The following is a 17,823-nucleotide window of genomic DNA, read 5'->3' on the forward strand; positions in this document are numbered from 1 at the left end:
TCATTGCCAGAATGCTGAAAGCCTTCACAGAAGGAAACAGAATTTTCCCATAAAGTGAAACAAGTTTCAGAAAATCAATATGATATTACACTTTAAAAAACACATAAAAAGTGAAATGTCTGTACTGCAGAGAAGAACTAAACTGTTGGCTAACAAAACTTAGACATAGCTTGAACAGCATATTGTATTATCTTCAGTTTGGATTTTCAGAAAGTTTATCTTTCATTACGTTAAATTTACTGACATAGCTTTGAAAATATTATATTTAAAAAATAAATGAATATTTTGCATTTACTTAATGTCACATACATAACAGAACAGCTTTTCATAAGCTATATCTTGGATATGAGTAAATTTTACCAAACAGAAAAATTATAATTATAACTAATGTCAGAACAATGTGGTCAATAATGTCTACCAGAGGTATGTTTGAGCCTCGAGCCTTTAGGACTACCAAGGCCTCCAGAGGGTGCTCTTGGCAGAGTTCTCCTTTTTACTGATGGTATATTTGTCTGTGCAGTTTTGCTGAGGGAAATTGTGCTCCATCTTGTTCTCATCTGATGGCTGCAAGTTTTGGAAGTGGTTCTAAAATTTTCTTTGGGACTGTGTCTTCACTTTATCTTTTGATAGGAAATGTATGTCATGGATGTGTCTGGAGAAACCTTGATTGATAGGTGATGAGCTAATGAAGACCACAGGTTGATTTTGCTGACATCTGATTTTGCTGACTGTCACTGTCATCTCTAGCACATCTGCCTTCTCCAGCTTTGAGTTGAACTGCTGGTTAAACTCTGGAGTCAGGAGGGACCTGAGCTGCTCAATGCAGCAGTTGATACAATCTCTGAGCATTTGCTCCGCCACTGGCTTCCTTAACTAGAAATGATAATGACAAAAAATAAGATATTGGTCCCTAAAGATAATCAAACTATTAAACAAAAGTGAATGAAGCAAGGATTTTATATATATATATATATATATATATATATATATATATCTTACCTTGTTCAGTGGTAGCTACATGTTTGAAATGACGATTGCTGCAGTCGTTGCAGTTGCTGGTGCGATGACTGCAGAGTCAGTCTGAACTCACAAATCTTCATTCGAATGTGTGGGTCTTTGGCTTTTTGGAGTTTCTCACACTTTGCATCCAATGAGAGTGCTTGGGCACACAATGAGTAATGTGGATCTGCCACATCCTCAATGTTCTATTTGCTGGGGGAAAGCTCCATGTCTCAAGGGAGCAGGTAGAGAGATGGGGGTTATGAACAAGGGAACAGAACACCATGTAAACCTGGGAATGTTGTGATCCTGTAAAAATAAAAAACAACCTCCCAGAGGTTGGGATCAGTTTCACTGACAGACACCATGCTTATCATCACTATACACATGCATGGACCTTACATAACAAGAAAAAAAAGCTGACAAACTTGGAAATCAAAATTGTGAAGTGGGATGTAAATCTAAATATACAAGAAGCCAGTACACTCAAAAAGGCAATTGTTCGTAATAGTATTCCATTATTTATAACAATATAATATTTTCACAAAAAAAGAGTTTAAATGTTTTCCTCCAGACTTTAAGGACCCCTAATATTAAGTTTACTGTATTATACATATACAGCATTTGGTAGTCTCTCATATTCATAGCAACTTAAATATTTATCAGTTAAATACTTATTAGGATGTGTTCTCCCTGGGGACCAACCATTGATTTTGGTGTTACTAGTACCTTGCTCTATCCAGTCTACAAGGTTAGCTACAGGAGCACCTCAGCATCGTCATTAATACAAGTAACATATTGTACAAGTTGTATGCTATAAACTAAAGGTATTTCAAAGGTAGGAGTTCCTTAACCATCAGCCCAGATGTAGTAGATGTGTCTAGTATCTTGTCTTTGTCCGTTAATATGAGTGAAAAAAACATTTGAGTTTCCCACATTGAGTCATTCATGTTGTGATCAATGGAGTACAAACGATCCTGACTTGAATGCACCATTAGTGATGGCTAAAGCCTGTGTTTTATTGTACCAGCTGGAAAGAAAAATTTCCTTTGCTGCTATCCACACTTTGCCCATTGAGAGCAAGCAATAGACAATAGAAGTGTGCCCATTCAAATGATAAGTCTATGGGTGAGCGGTTCCTGCTAGGCTTCTTCATGAGTTTGTTGAAAAGTCAGTGATTATGCATAAAGGAAACACTAAGATCTGGCCTCTGTATAAACCCCTCAGTAATATTTTAAATATTTTCTGCAAAAGTTAAAATCCATTCCTACACCTCTAAAAATAATTAGAATTCTAGATCATCTTCATGCATCTCAAATATTGAAAAACTCACAATGTAGGGTCTATAAGGATTTAATTTTTGCTATATTCAATACTTAAAATGAAATAATATTATTTGATTTGTAATACTGAATGGTACTGAATGATACATAATTTTATAATATTAGAGAGTGAGTCCCTCATCCTGAATCCTGGTACCTTAGCAACACAACATAAGTGAGAGCATCAAATATTAGATCTGGTCCTTTAGCTGAGTTCAGTTGTCCTTGAGGGGTCTATGAGTGGGTGCTCTGCTGTTTCTGGTCATTCACTGCTTTCAATTAAGGGATAATACAAATGTGTTTTTCATTAGATAATGGATTGGAATTCCATCCTTCTCCGTACTGATGAGGAAGACATTTAAAATGGTCAATAAAAGTTAAAGTGTAAACTGAGCTAGAATGTTCATCAGATTACTTTACAGTACTTTTGCACTGCTACCTGAGTTATAATTAACTTATAAAATCAGGTAAATAATTTCTATATAACCCTTTTGTTATATATGTATGGCTAAAATTCATATACATTTTATAAAATTTGTGTTAGGATCCACTGCTTGCTTATTTTGTATTAGAAAAAGATCTAACAAATTTAATCTGTCAAATCTACTTTATCCATTTCCCCCCAGAACATAAGAATTCAACATGAAGATGAAGATGTTTTACACACACTTTAATTTTTAGTAGCAACTGTGTGCTGGTTTTTACATGAAGGAAGTAAGTGGCTTATCACAACATTTGCTTGAATATTTTTTCAAGACAGGGCACTCAAAAAAGAACATAGTTTAAATGTTACTGAACCAGTTTCTTGTATCAGAACACCAAAATAAATGGCACTTGACCTGTGCCATTAACCTGTTTGTCTGGTTTGCATTCCATTATTCATTATTACTGCCATTACACTCAAACCCTATGTTACAGCCTCCCAGCCTAGACAGCATCATAACAAATAGAAGAAAGAATCTCTAATAGAAAAAAATAACAATCAAAGATTCCTATTTAATAAGATACCAAAACTAACTAGGAATCCACCTTAAATTCCTTCTCCTACAGGAATGTAGCAGTAAAGTACATTTGACATTTTTTAATGAAAAATATTAGGAAAAAAATTAATGTGCTTCAAACTTTGTTAATCTGCAAATGCATGTTGGTAGCTGCCTGGTTAGCTCACATAAACAATTAGAATACATTTTGTCTTAAGAAGCTAATTTCTTCAATACATTTTCTAAATCCTCCTCATGTATATTTGATCCAGTCCCAAATCATTCACTCAAATAACTGCTGCTCATTAGTATAGAACATATGCTTAATTAACTCCATAAATAACTCTGCTTTTGGCCTGAGTTATATTCCCAAATCATTAAAACTGGTATGGATTAAATCACTAATTACGACATGAGCTTGCCAAGTACAGGCCAAATTTGAACCTGCCATTTATTGCCAAAATACTTGAAAAAACAGTATTTTCATAATAGTGCCATATTCAATAGCATAGATAACAACATCTTAGTGGATAGGCTGGAAACACTCTGCGGCATTAGAGTACAAGCATTATCCTGGTTTAAATATTATTTGATGGATTGCTGTCGATTTGTCCTTGTACAAAATTAATGCTCTAAGCTTACAAAAGTAAAACATGATGTTCCACAAGGGCCAATATTGGCCCTTATCATTCTAATTTTATATTCTACCATTAGGCACAATTATTTTTAATTATGGCATTAGCTTCCATTGTGACTGTGACAATTTGTTACAGAAGTTATATATCTGGTAATGCTGATGATGCCCACACACTTTACAAAAATGAGAACTACATAAGGAAATAAAAGGAAATAAAAAAAACCTGGCAACTCACCTTCTCCTTCTGAAGTCTAATAAGACCGAGGTGCTACTGCTTGGACCTATGACTGCAGGAGGCAACAGGTCTAAAATTCTAATATTTTAATGGCTTTTCAGTAACATCCAAAACTTTTTTTTTAAATGTAGGTGTTAATTTTGACCCTGATCTCTCATCTTACACACATATGTAATGTTACTAAAACTGCCTTGTTACATTTATGCAATATTCCTAAACTGAGCCAAATACTTTCTTCATCAAATGCAGAGAAATTGGTTCACACTTTTATTTAATCAAGAGTGGGTTATTATAATTGCTTTAAAAAGCTAGTAAATAAACTTGTACAGAATACAGTACTAAGGACTAGAAGGTTTGACCACAATAGTCCTGTTCTTTCAATTCAGCACTAGCTCCAAATTAAATTTCAAATTGACTTTAAAATTCTCTTACTGACATATGAAGCGCTAAATGGCCTGTCCCACAGTATCTGAGCCTTGCCTACTGTATTCTCAAAACACCTAGTAAAATTAGTAGACTTAGTAAGATTACAATTGGAGGAAGAGCCTTATCCTATTAAGCCCTTCAGTTATGGAACTGCCTTCCAGCTTTAATTCAGGACTCAGACACAGCCTCAATTTTTAAATCCAGGGTAAAGACTTACTTATTTTTCAAGGTTTTCATTAACTTCCAGTATATAAAGGTGCAGAACCTAAGGCCCTCAGTTGTAGAGTTTTCTGGTAATCTGAGATGTTTATACTGTTGTCTAGCTATTTCATGCATGCACTCGGGTTTGTGATGATGATGTGGGTGAATGCAATATTTCAGAGAGCCCTCAGGACTGTGGTCACCTTTTGGCTCTCCCTTTTAGTTATACTGCTACAAGTAAAACTGCCCGAGATGCATGATGACCACTGGCACATCTAATGAATATGGACTGTTCATGCCTTGTTCATCTTTACAAATCTAATGACATCTTTCTGTTTTGTGTATTCCTGCAGAGATACCAACTAAGACCTACTCATTGGTGACAAAGTATTTAAGATGACAGCAGAAAATTTCCCAGTGCCAGCAGTAGATAATGCATATGCATCTATCCATTGATGCAGGAACATCTTGCTCACTCTACATGGATTAATATAATATAATAAAGCTTGGACTGTTTATTAGTTGGGCCAACCAAGGAGGATGAGTTCCTTCTTGAGTCTTGGTCCTCAAGACAATCTTCCGTAATTCTGCCCAGGAAATTTTCCTTGCCATTGTCACCTCTGGCTTTTTCGTTATGGACCTGGTCCCATACATTTGTAAAGCAGCTTTGTGACAACTTGTAAAAAGTGCTATATAAATAAATTTGACTTGACTCACCATCTGGATGGAAAGATCCTTATTGGCTGATGTTCTACCAGTATATCTCTATTAATTTAAGTATTATTTCTATGTTGTTATGTATTATACTTCACATGTATATAGTATAGCTATATGTTTTTTCAAGGGCCTCAATGTATCATTTAATTTAACAACAATTGTATTATGTTTGATTTTGTGTACACATAAAACACCAATTTAAAAATTACATTATGATAAAAATATATTATTTATTATACTTTAGTGAAAAACATAATTTAGCACTACCTGATTAACATTTTCTTTAAAAATGTCCCTTAAAATTTACATAAAAGCAGGGACAAGCTGGCAGCAAGTGAGTCTACTCTGAAAACTGCTTCAACTGTGAATCTGCTCTCCTGAGCTTTCCCACACTCTGCCCATTGTGAAAGGGCTGTGAATGAACAATAGAAGTGTGCCTTCTTAAATGCTAATATCACCTACATACAGCTGGTCAACATACACTCTAGGGTAAAGCTTACGGTAAAACATAGACTCAGATAACCATCATCTTCTGTAATTGTGCTGTAAGCACAAATATTTCACATTTGACACTTTGTACATTACTTAAAGAAGTGCATGCAGTTTTTGGCTAAATACATTTATATGCTTAGAAATGCAGAATTTACAACATACCATACACAGTACTAATTAAGTGTGAACTTTAGCCTATCCAGACAGTGGCCACTGATTAAATAAAGTTTGGTTAATTGCATTTCATCATCACAGTAACTGGTACAAAGAGGTCACATCTCATAAATACATTTATACATCTCATAAATTAATAACTTGTGAGAAATGATGGTTATGTGTCAGTTGGATTTTGTGGGTGGATCATTCAACTAACTGCAAAAACCATGAAACACAACTGCACACCACTATACTTTCTTGCATTCTGCTGGATCCTGTGAGCACTGATATCTAATGATCTGAATATTACAATTGTACTGAATAATACTTCTACTCCATTTATATATATTTGTAATTATGTTAGGTAACTTTGCTCCCGTCTTTCTCTATTGCACTGCTGTAACACTTGACTTTCCCTCTGGGATAAATAGAGTGATCTCTCTCTCTTTCTATCTATTGATCTATCTATCTGTCTGTCTAGCTAGATCTTTGACTAAACTTACCTCTCCGCCTAGGAGTGATTCCACAAGGAGTTAAACACTTGTCAGAATATTCTGTCCTGCTCCATGCAGCAGTGCATTTGTAGTTGTCATTTCATTACCCTTCATCAGCAGATCATTTATGTAGACACATACATTTTTTTTTTCATAAGGAAATCATTACAGCCAAATGATTTGAAACAAAAAATCAACAAAATCAGGAGTGATAGAATATGATACAATGTAGCTTTTAAAGTTAGTTAAGCATGTTTTTAGAGTGAGCCATCATGTCCGGCAGATGTTATGCTCTAATTTCCAATCATCATTAACTGAATAACATCTCTCAATGAGATTTTAAAAACTATATCTTAAAAATGCAAGAGGATGCCTAAACTGCATTCTCAGATTTGCTATTCGGCTTTCACAAGCCTGAATAAATCCATGGAAGGCATTTTTATAAAGCAGTTCCATGGACAAGATGCTGCAGACCCTTCAAAAATTATGATAAACAAATCAAAGCTCTTGGAATGTCCAGAGTAAAAGTGCCAGCAAGGTTCCATTTTCATGTGACGTTGAGGTAGTTCAGAAAGTTTATTTCAAGTGTCTGCTGCCAGGTCAACGGCTTCACATCCTCTGTTGAGGAAGGGACAAGCTGCAGGATGTCTTGAGTGCATCTAGAGTAGCCAGTGGGGAAGGCCTCCTTCACAGTGAAGAAGGAAACCATCTTCTCCAGAAGGTCTGAGTTGGGGTTCCCGTTGTAAATGTGTTCTTCAAGATACAACTTCAGTTTTTCCACTTTGATAAAACACTTCCTCACCAAGTTATGGAGTTTACATCTGTAAACAAATGGAAAAACATTAAGGTCTTGCTCATAAATGCAAATATACAAAGCACCATCATGAAAATTAATGATCATTTTCCAAATGAAAGAACTTAATCCTTTTGAAAGTACCTGGCACAGTGAATGCTGTCTTGAGGACTGATGTGCATGTAGGCAGGCATGTTTGATGCTTATGTTAAGATTTTAGTTTTCAAGTAAAAAATAGTTTAGTTAAAGATAGCAGTGGCCTTAAATTTTGCAACTTGAAGTCAAATTGTTGAATTCAAGTTGTTCTCACTCTACTCCTGTAGGCCTGGCTCTAGTGGCTTAAGTTTAAATGATACCTTCTGATACACAGCCCCTACTTATATCTAGCTGTCTCCAAGTCTGACCAATCAGAGGCCTAGAGCATGAGATAATGGCTCATAGTTCTCTATACTCAGTGGCACTCTAATGGAATGCTTCACTGGACAGGTGGGATGTTTTCTTACCTGCCATCAAAATGTAAGATCAATGGTATTCCACATAGGAAAAATCAGTAAGGGCATGAGAATTTGGGATGCAAGAGAATACATATTTACAGATTAACATAGTTTTATATAGTTTTAAGGTTGATAGTTTATGTATAATATAAACAAAAGGCACCATTAACACTATTAAACATTGTGAGATGGCACATTTCACAATTTACATACTGTACATCCTTTGTACAATAATTTCTTTATATGATTTTTTAAAATTTAAATAAAGAGAATATGATTACGGTGTTTCTCTCCGGTAGTCATTCCTTTGAGTGTGGACACACTTCTATTATGTGGGTGATTTAAATGAATGCAAAAGTGTGGGAAGTCATGTGTCTTTGTGACTCCCACCCACTATAAAGAGGAGTGTGTATCTGGGGCATTCTCATCTTACCACTGCTGTACAACTGTTTGTGTGTGTGTGTGTGTGTGTTGTTGTTGTTGAGGCGAGGTCTAAGAGACCCTTAACAGAAATATATAAATATAATAGAAGCTTGGGATCAGTTAATAATGCTTTTGTTATAACACTAAATTTAGACAGATAATGTATATCCCCACAGAAATGCAAGTGGTACTTCACAATCTAAAATGAAAAATGATAAATGGTAAATGCTAAAGTCACATTATGTGCTTTGTAGAATAATTTGGTACATTTAACTACATTGCTGTTAAAGATAGCAGTGAAAACAATTTGATTCTATTAAATTATGTTAACGTTTATGCAATTTTTATTTTTATTCCTTAGAATAATTTTTTTACATCAAACTAAACTGCAGGATAGACCTGAACTTTAAAGCACAGACCTGAACTTTGAAGCACACTGCTAAAACCAAAAACGTAGTGTCAGTGATGCACATACTCTGTCAGTGACATTGATCCCTCCATCAAACAGGAGATCTGCTGTCTTTACAGTGCCATAACTTTCCCAGATTGACACAATGTTGTCTTCCATTTTCCATAATTAAATCTTTCCACCTGCTCCCTGAGACATGGACTTTGCCCCCAGCAAAACACTGAGCATGTGGCAGCTCCCTATTCCTCATTGTGTGCCCAAATGCTCTCATTGGCTACAAAGTGTGAGAAATGTCAACAAGCCAAAGACTGATACATTCAAATGGAGATTTGTTGGTATAAATAAAGAAGTTGCAGCCAGTGCAGCACAGACTCACTCTACACAGAGAGATCTACAGCTGTCATGGCACCAACAATCACTACAGCAATGATCATGTCAAAGGTGCATCTACCACTTAACATGGTAAATTTAGAATCTGTTGAATGAGAAATATGCCTTTCACTGACATACTTTATAAATCACTGACTGTCCAGTTCACTTATCATTTTGTCATATTTCTTTACAGTTAAGGAAGCCAGTGGTGGCAATGATGTGCAGGAATCGTATCAACTGCTCCACTGAGCAGCTCAGGTCCACCCTGACTCCAAGCTAAAGAAAGCAGATGTCCTGGAGATGACCGTCAACTACTTGAGATGACAACAAAATCAGTTTGCATTCCCTTCAAGTTCAGAAGCTGTCAGTCAAGGCTTCTCTAAATGTGTCCATGAGGTTGTCCAGTTCCTGTCCAGTTAAAGAAGAATTAAAGTCACAGTCACAGCTAAAACTGCTAAACTATTTCCAGAACCTGCAGACATCATCAGATGAAAACGGAAGGAAATATTTTTCCCCACCACTGATCTCCTCAAACCAGCAAATTGTCCTTTGCCGGCTTGGGTATCAGCGCCTGTTCTGGCTTTTGCGCATGCGTGTCGGGAAGCACAGCAGCTGTTTTGTTCATTTCTGGGGCAGGCACTGGTGCCACTGCCTTTTTTCCTCTACGAGGCTTAGGCGCATGTGCTCTGGGGCTATTCGTCTTAGGGGGAGGAGTGTCTGATGATGACGCTGCCTCCTTGCAAGTCACCCGGGGCAGCTTGCTTGCTCCGGAGCAGCACGCCCTTGGCGGATCCTCAGGTGGAGTCTTAGGTGCTGGAGGCTCATCAGTCTCAGATTCTGCAGTGTCGCTATAAGAGGGAGGTTCCCTATGGAGGACCTCCTCCATCTCCATTGATGGGTCCTCCTCATGATCGGACTTAAAGCCCGATCGCAGAATAACGTGACTGTGCTCCTCCATCTCTCCACTGTCTGCATAACCCTTATAGTAGTCCATGTAGTCGTTGGACCCTGCGGAGTCCACTTCCGGGTGCCGATTCTCGTAGTCTGGTTGGGGTCTGTATAACTCCACAGAGTCCGACCCCGGTCCATAACCAGGTCTCTGCCAAAATCGTCCAGTGGCCTCCTCCCCTGTTGTGGGGATATGGAGTGAGGCCAGGACAATTGAAGGGTAGCAGGACCCTACGGAGTCCGACTCAGAGTACTGGACATCATTGTACCAGTCCCGGAAGCCTGACATGGGTTCGTATGACTCTACTGAGTCGGCAACTGGACCACACTCAGGCCCCCCCTCCAACACTATCCCCTGCTGTGGGAGTCAGGAGTGTGCCCAGAAATTTAGAGAGCTTCCCTGCGATGGTTGTGGAAGGGAGTTTGCGTCTTCTTACCCTTCCTTTTTTTGCTTTTTGTCCCAGGCATCCTTCGGCGGCTGATGTTTCTGTGACGGGAGGAGTAGGATGCGAGGACAAGTCATATTGAACAGAAACATATGTTTATTTACTTACATACACACACACACACACACACACACACGACGTAGCACGCAAGCTATTGTTTTCAAACATCGACAACACAGACACGTAAACGATAGACACGTATACTAATGGCACAATGAGGAGCAGGTGTGAGACAGAGGGAGGGCCTGGCCACATTGACGAACACACACACGAGGAGACGTTCGGGGGGAGGGGCCGTACTGTGATGTTGAGGTATAAATTGGAAGGTACAGGTATAAATTAACTCAGTTTTCAAATGTTATATATGTGTTATGTTAATTTGAGTTTGTGTCCACTCAAAATGAATAGTTTCTAAACAAAATTATGTTAACCTTTTATGATATAAGTACTCTAAAGGTATAATCTTACTTGTGAAGAATTGTTATTAATTACATTACATCAGTGTCTTAATGTGTTCTGCATTGTTTGTATGGATGTTATATAGACATCAACATCTGTTATTGTCTCACATTTGAGGCACAATAAATAATGTATCTCCACTCATTTGAACGTTACTCGAAGTTGCATAAACTACAGCAATTAGAACAAAGCCACAAACCTTTTATCAGTAAAGTATTAAGGATTAAGGTATTAGGTATTATGTTTTCATGTAAGGACAAAACTGCTCAAATCACACAGGCTACTAAGCTTAAATGCAGATAATGTTTTAAAGTGACATTAGTTTTCAAAATGGAAATATGATGAATGCGGAAATCTAATATTGGATTTTGAATCATAAAGCACGCCTTTACAAAATGAAATAATAACATTAAATATGCGAAATCAAAAACGGAACTTATTGCCTCATAACTTATGGTTTGCTGTACACTGTAGAAGAATTAGAACTAACATGCTAACGCGAATGTTCTAATATATGCAAATTGTGATAAAAATTCCTCTTCATTTATGTCTCCAAAATTCAATTTTGGCCCTCAAAACAGATTGTTTTCCTGATCTTTGACAAGACTGCGGCAGTGCTAAGCACACCTGCAAGCTGCTTGTCCTGAAGAATATAGAAACGTTGAATTGCTTCTGTCTTTTGTGTAGAGGTGCGCGTGGAGAAACAGAAACGCTGTGCATAACTTGAAGAAAATGTTTGAGAAATGTAACCACCGTCTCTTTAACGTCAGCTTTATTGAGTTTAATAGCCTGTCCATACATTTGTATGGTTTGATAGAAAATAGTCCTCTGCGGTTCAATGATTCTGTTGATTATGTCTCTCCGGATTTTGTCCACAACCTCGCGAAACTGCAGAGAAAGGGAAACTTTGACATCGTAACCAAAGTGAGGAAAAGGTTTATCGATTTACTTACTTTATTTTTCGCCGTTAAACGCGAAAACGAGACAAATATCTTCCCACGCTGGAAGATAATTAAAGGGTAACAAAAACAGCAGTCTGTACTTTTTGATGCTCCCATTGTCTTCAAACATGTGCCTGTACTTCCTCTCCTGCTGTGGGACAACAGAGACACGGGCCACTAAACGTGTGCCTAACACCTGTTTAGGCGTCCTGTTGCGCTGACAAATCCGCCACGTTGGAGTGAGACAATAAAATCTCCTAGCCACGCTTCAGAGACCCTCTTTCATCTTGCAAGTGGTAGTGTTGTTTCTAGAGCCTTGAAAACTAACCTCTCAGTTTTTCAACCCCAAGAGTCTTTCTAGGTCTCTCCTGCCTTGTGTACAATAGATGCACACACACACACACACACACACACACACACACACACACACACACACACACACACACACACACACACACATATATATATACATACATACATATATATACATACTTTTCATTTTCCATCAGGTTAATCCATAGAACATATTGTGCCCCATAGGTATTTATGAGGTCCCTAACACGATGTTATATATATGTGCCATATCTTTTGTTTTTACATTTTACACTTTACAACAGGAAACCCCTGAGTACATTTCACAAGAGCAAACCTCTGTTTTCATAAAATTAAGACAAAACATTACAGCATCAGTGAATTTGTAATCATACTGGAAATGACTGATGAAGTATGTTTCCCTGCATGAACCATAATTTGTTAATAGTTTGATTTTTTTTAAATCAAAATCATAAGATTAATGGAAACTAACACATTATAATATGACAAATTGTTTGGCACCATATAAATAACTATGTATTGAGTTACAAGTAAAGGGGGAATGGTTTGGTTTGATTTGTAAAGACACCTCACCCACAGGATGCTGAGTGTGGGAAACCTAATCCTGCTTGGGCCTCATGCCTTTGTAATGCTAATATACTGCTATAAATAGGGGAGAGAGATCTTCAATCCAGAACAAATAAGACTCACTCTGCTCAGTGAAGCATACTTTCTTCTTCTGAAACGATGGCTCCTACCTACCTGCCTACTACTGACTACTCAAAGCTCTCCAACAAGGAAAAACATAAAGTAAATATCTCTAGTGCTTTATCTTCAATGACTGTATTTCATTGCTTTCTTTTTCCTTTGAATATTTGCATTTAAAAAAAAAAGACTTGCTAATGAAATTTCTGTTATTTAACAGTTAAGAAAACCTGTTGTGGAGAAAATGCGTAGAGATCGCATCAACAACTGCATTGAGCAGCTCAAGGTGATGCTGGAGAAGGAATTCCACCAGCAAGACCCCAACACCAAACTGGAGAAAGCCGACATTCTGGAGATGACTGTTGTTTTCCTGAAGCAGCAGCTGCAGCCCCAGATCTTAGCACCTCAGAAAGCCCACTGTAATGGCTACTCTCAGTGCTGGAGGGAGACCATGAACTTCTTGTCTTCCAACTCCAAGCTGGACATGACACTGCAGCATCTTAACCATTGTCAAGCAGTCCAGAGAGCAGCAAAAGTCCTCCACGTGTCTTCACCTGCTTCACAGGCCAGCCAGATGTTAGTCAAGCAAGAGACCAGTGTCCACAGAGCTGTCTGGAGGCCGTGGTAGAGACATTGAGCACAACGGCTTTCTCATGTTAACCAGAAGGGGATAAAATATGATTTTATAGTGGAACCTATGGACATGCAATTATTAGCTGGAATTCAGCTTCATAGTGGAGAGCTAAAGGTCATGTGCTCTGTTATTGATTCCAGTGGAATTACCTGTGAAGCACTTTGTCTTAATCAGATATTTGTAATTAACCTATTTTGTTACCTTTTATAAAGGGATGAGTATTTGTTATTTTAACATGCTGACTCTTGAATAAAAATAAAATCACTGCATGTAAAATCTGATTTTCATATTCTTTGATTAGACATTACATACCCTTTGACAAACTATACTTTTGGCTGTGGTGAATATTATATAAATCACATGCAGTTAAAGTGGTTAGAAGGTATTCATTATTTATTGTTTACTAGTGTACAGTGGGCAAGAACAATGATATTTCTGGCTTACAGCAGTAAGTTCCAGGTATTATTATCAGGCGACCCACTTGCCAAACTATAGACAAGATCCATAAAATCTTTTGTAATTAATTAAAATCATGTTTTTCATGAGAATATTCAGTCACATGCATAACTTTTAATTGCTCCCTGTATTTCCCTCTATGCACTTTTGACAGGTCCATATATATATATATATATATATATATATATATATATATATATATATATATATATATATATATATGTATGTATGTATGTATGTATGTATAATATGTATAATTATAAAAGGTCCTAAAAGGCTAAACAAAAATGACCAATAATAGTAATATAATCCTTTTAATAAAGTTTCCTCATAATTTCTCTTCTAAGCATATCTATTCAAGCAGGAATGTTGCACAAGTACACGAGTACATTTGAAAAAAACTATAAGCATGCATGACTTTAAAAGAACCAGAGGGAGGGGGGATGTAAGGTAAGTTTCCCTGTTTATACACCAAAACCAAACCCCTGATAATAGGCACTGTGTGCTTTCAGTTCTGGTTTCATCAGACAGCTGCTGAGCTTAAGGGAGGCAAGCCCATGTTGCTCATCACATGTGTGGGGCTGTCTTCTCTCAGGATTTCCCACAATCGTGACAGGGTCTCTCATTTCAGCCAAGACACAAAAGAAGTGTGCCGCGCTAAATTATCCATTAGGCATGGTTGTGTGAATTCCGACCCCTTGGCTCCACATTCACAGTCGTCCCCAGGGAGATGGCTACTTACTTGTTAAAATCCACTTGTTGAATAATAGGTTAATGCTGAAGTTTATATAATATTTATTTTTATGATCTGTATTGAAACACTTGCGCCTAATGAAAATCTAAAAAACAAATGCCATGTATGGTGAGTTTGTGAGAGTGTATCTGAAAGATGCTAATTTGAAAGATGGTACTTTTTGATCAAGTTGCTGAAACTACTGGCACATTTCACACTGTGGGAAGACACACTGTGTCACAAGTCTATGAGAAGATCTTACAAGACATGAAGTAGTGGATTTTGAAGAGAATACACACACACACACACAAAGTCAGATCTTAGTATACTCACACTCTCCCCTGCTGAGAGACACACTCCCCTTTCTGAAGCACCCCTCCTTCTCTCCACCAGCTTGGCCTTGCCCCTGGGCTCAGGCCATTGATGTTATGAAGTGTTACAAACAGGGCTCTGATTGGATGATGAGTGTGGGAAAGCCACAAGCTCCTCAGACCCATACTGTTAGACGCAGATGAATGTATTGTAAACGGCACGTCATCTGTTTCCACAGGCTTTATTATCAAATCATGTTTATAGGTGCAGAATAGACTTATAACTAAACAATAGTTATGGCTTATATTAGTGCAAAGGGGAAAATGACAAAAAGCCCATCCAAGAGCAATTTAATTACATAAAACATTAAGAGAATAGTCATTACTGAATATCAAATATCTGCAATGTGAAGAATTATTGGGACTCTAAGCAAACAAACAAAATAACAACAAAAAATATTAATTGCACATTATGTCCCAAGTAAAACTAAACATTGTCATTTTCTTTATGCTGTTTCTGCTGTTTCATTAAAAATGAAAGCATGCGTGACTTTATAGTTTATTTCCTGAAAGGTCCGATTGCATCATTTATCAAGTGTGTGCAATTTTGCATTAATATTGATTGTCCCTAATTATAAGTTCATTTAATGCTAACAGCCTTCATTTCAGTTTAGAAGGGCTATAATCCCAATATATGAAAGGAACTTGGTAAAAAAAAAATATCAGTGTTTATTATGACACACTGACTACATTTAAAGGGGAAGTCACTTCATTCATTTTAGCAATGATCTTTATTTAAAAACAAGAGACACACAGTGTCTACTATATTTATGGCACATGAAAATACAGAGATGATAATTTCTCAATTGCCCTTACAAAAGGCCAATACCAAGGATTACATTAAAACAATCCAACAACACATTAATATGCTTAGGTTCTAAGCAGAATTCAGGAAAACTTACAAAAGATAAAAAATCTTACTTGATAAAGCAAAAAAAAAGAAAAAAAAAAAAAAGCTATTTGACACAACAGAAACTTACAAAGCTCATTTTCCAAATGCTCTAAAATAGTTTTCAATTTGAATATTTTCCCCTTTACGTTCTTCTTGAACAGAAAAGCATTTCTTTCACATTCCATATCGAAAGTCCTTGGAAATAACATATCTCCTACATAAAAGATGGTAAAACTACCATCTGGTTAACATGAGAAAGCCGCTGTGCTCAGTGTCTCTACCAAGGCCTCCAGACAGCTCTGTGGACACTAGTATCTTGCTTGACTGAAATCCGGCTGGCTTGTGAGGCAGGTGGAGACACGTGGAGGTCTTTTTTTGTTTTCTGGACTTCTTGACAGCAGTTAAGATGCTGAAGTGTCATGTCCAGCTTGGAGTTGGAAGACAGGAAGTTCATGGTCTCCTTCCAGCACTGAGAGTAGCCATCACAGTGCGCTTTCTGAGGTGCTAAGATCTGGGGCTGCAGCTGCTGCTTCAGGAAAACAACAGTCATCTCCAGAATGTCGGCTTTCTCCAGCTTGGTGTTGGGGTCTTGCTGGTGGAATTCCTTCTCCAGCATCACCTTGAGCTGTTCGATGCAGTTGTTGATGCGATCTCTACGCATTTTCTCCACAACAGGTTTTCTTAACTGTTAAATAACAAAGAAATTTCATTAGCAAGTCTTTTTTTAAAAAATGCAAATATTCAAAGGAAAAAGAAAGCAATGAAATACAGTCATTGAAGATAAAGCAATAGAGATATTTACTTTATGTTTTTCCTTGTTGGAGAGCTTTGAGTAGTCAGTAGTAGGCAGGTAGGTAGGAGCCATTGTTTCAGAAGAAGAGAGTGTGCCTCACTGAGCAGAGTGAGTCTGATTTGTTCTGGAGTGAGGTTCTCTCTCCCCTATTTATAGCAGTTCATTAGCATTACAAAGGCATGAGGCCCAAGCAGGATTAGGTTTCCCACACTCAGCGGCCTGTGGGTGAAGCGTCCTCAACAATAGAAGAAGCATCAATTATTTCATGGTTAACTGACCTCATAGGCCCAACGGAGGAGATGGTCTTCCAGATATCAGTGACACAAACTGAACACAAGCCAAGTTGTTAGAATTTTATTATCTGGGAACCTACCCTCTGTCTGATAAACTATCTGCAGATGGAGGTCAAAAGCTACTGACATAAAGATAAACCATCATATTCCTTATCTGACACAAACACGTTTTTAACATTTTTTAGCATAGAGAGGAAGGTGAATGATACATTTCTGGGTTTTTTTGTTTATTTGTTTGTAGGTTTTGATTTTTTTTTTTTGATAATCAACATCTTATTTAGCAGCTTATAAAGACAATTTACACATTAAAAATTTGATTTAATTTAGTTCATTAAAAAGAAAGTCTCTCTCTCTCTCTCTCTCTCTCTCTCTCTCTCTCTCTCTCTCTCTCTCTGTCTCTCGCTCTGGAAGGAATGCATTCACTGTGAATGTCAATTAAGCACAATTATCCCAAGCCCTCAAGGATGGCACACTTCAATTGTTCATTGCAGTCTCTCTCTGTTGGAGAAAGGAGGGTAATAAATGGACAGATAGTGTGGGAAACCCAGGCAAGATCCTGCTCACGTGTCCTCGAGTCAATAGAATCCAGGCCCCTCCTCTTTGCCTCCACAAATGCCCTTTGAACTTGCTGCTCAGATCAGAGGCTCCGCTGGTCCGTGGGACGCGTGCATGTTCTCCCACATCACCTGC

At 37.5% G+C, this 17,823-nt stretch overlaps 2 protein-coding genes and 2 pseudogenes across 2 annotated transcripts; 2 read left to right on the forward strand and 2 right to left on the reverse strand.

Annotated features, from left to right (window-relative positions):
• Positions 1–450: 450 nt before the first annotated feature.
• LOC113572457 lies at positions 451–1,195 on the reverse strand (annotated as a pseudogene).
• Positions 1,196–9,004: 7,809 nt separating this feature from the next.
• LOC113572432 lies at positions 9,005–9,871 on the forward strand (annotated as a pseudogene).
• Positions 9,872–13,003: 3,132 nt separating this feature from the next.
• On the forward strand, positions 13,004–13,807 carry LOC113572445 (transcription factor HES-5-like). The gene is made up of 2 exons (XM_027002030.2): positions 13,004–13,066; positions 13,182–13,807. Exons 1-2 carry the CDS (start codon positions 13,004–13,006, stop codon positions 13,587–13,589), a joined length of 471 nt encoding a protein of 156 aa, XP_026857831.1. The 3' UTR covers positions 13,590–13,807.
• A 1,877-nt stretch (positions 13,808–15,684) lies between these two features.
• On the reverse strand, positions 15,685–16,939 carry LOC113572447 (transcription factor HES-5-like). The gene is made up of 2 exons (XM_027002035.2): positions 16,850–16,939; positions 15,685–16,732 (listed from the first exon to the last, which is right to left on the reverse strand). Exons 1-2 carry the CDS (start codon positions 16,910–16,912, stop codon positions 16,325–16,327), a joined length of 471 nt encoding a protein of 156 aa, XP_026857836.2. The 5' UTR covers positions 16,913–16,939; the 3' UTR covers positions 15,685–16,324.
• Positions 16,940–17,823: the final 884 nt, after the last annotated feature.

The sequence above is a fragment of the Electrophorus electricus genome, chromosome 20 (genome assembly GCF_013358815.1).
Source record: "Electrophorus electricus isolate fEleEle1 chromosome 20, fEleEle1.pri, whole genome shotgun sequence".
NCBI lineage: Eukaryota > Metazoa > Chordata > Actinopteri > Gymnotiformes > Gymnotidae > Electrophorus > Electrophorus electricus.

Excerpts from the sequence above, each read along its gene's own strand:
- LOC113572445 (XM_027002030.2), top strand. The coding sequence starts at position 13,004 with ATGGCTCCTACCTACCTGCCTACTACTGACTACTCAAAGCTCTCCAAC. Across the intron at positions 13,067-13,181 it reads CCAACAAGGAAAAACATAAA|TTAAGAAAACCTGTTGTGGA; the intron begins GTAAATATCTCT and ends GTTATTTAACAG.
- LOC113572447 (XM_027002035.2), bottom strand. The coding sequence starts at position 16,912 with ATGGCTCCTACCTACCTGCCTACTACTGACTACTCAAAGCTCTCCAAC. Across the intron at positions 16,733-16,849 it reads CCAACAAGGAAAAACATAAA|TTAAGAAAACCTGTTGTGGA; the intron begins GTAAATATCTCT and ends GTTATTTAACAG.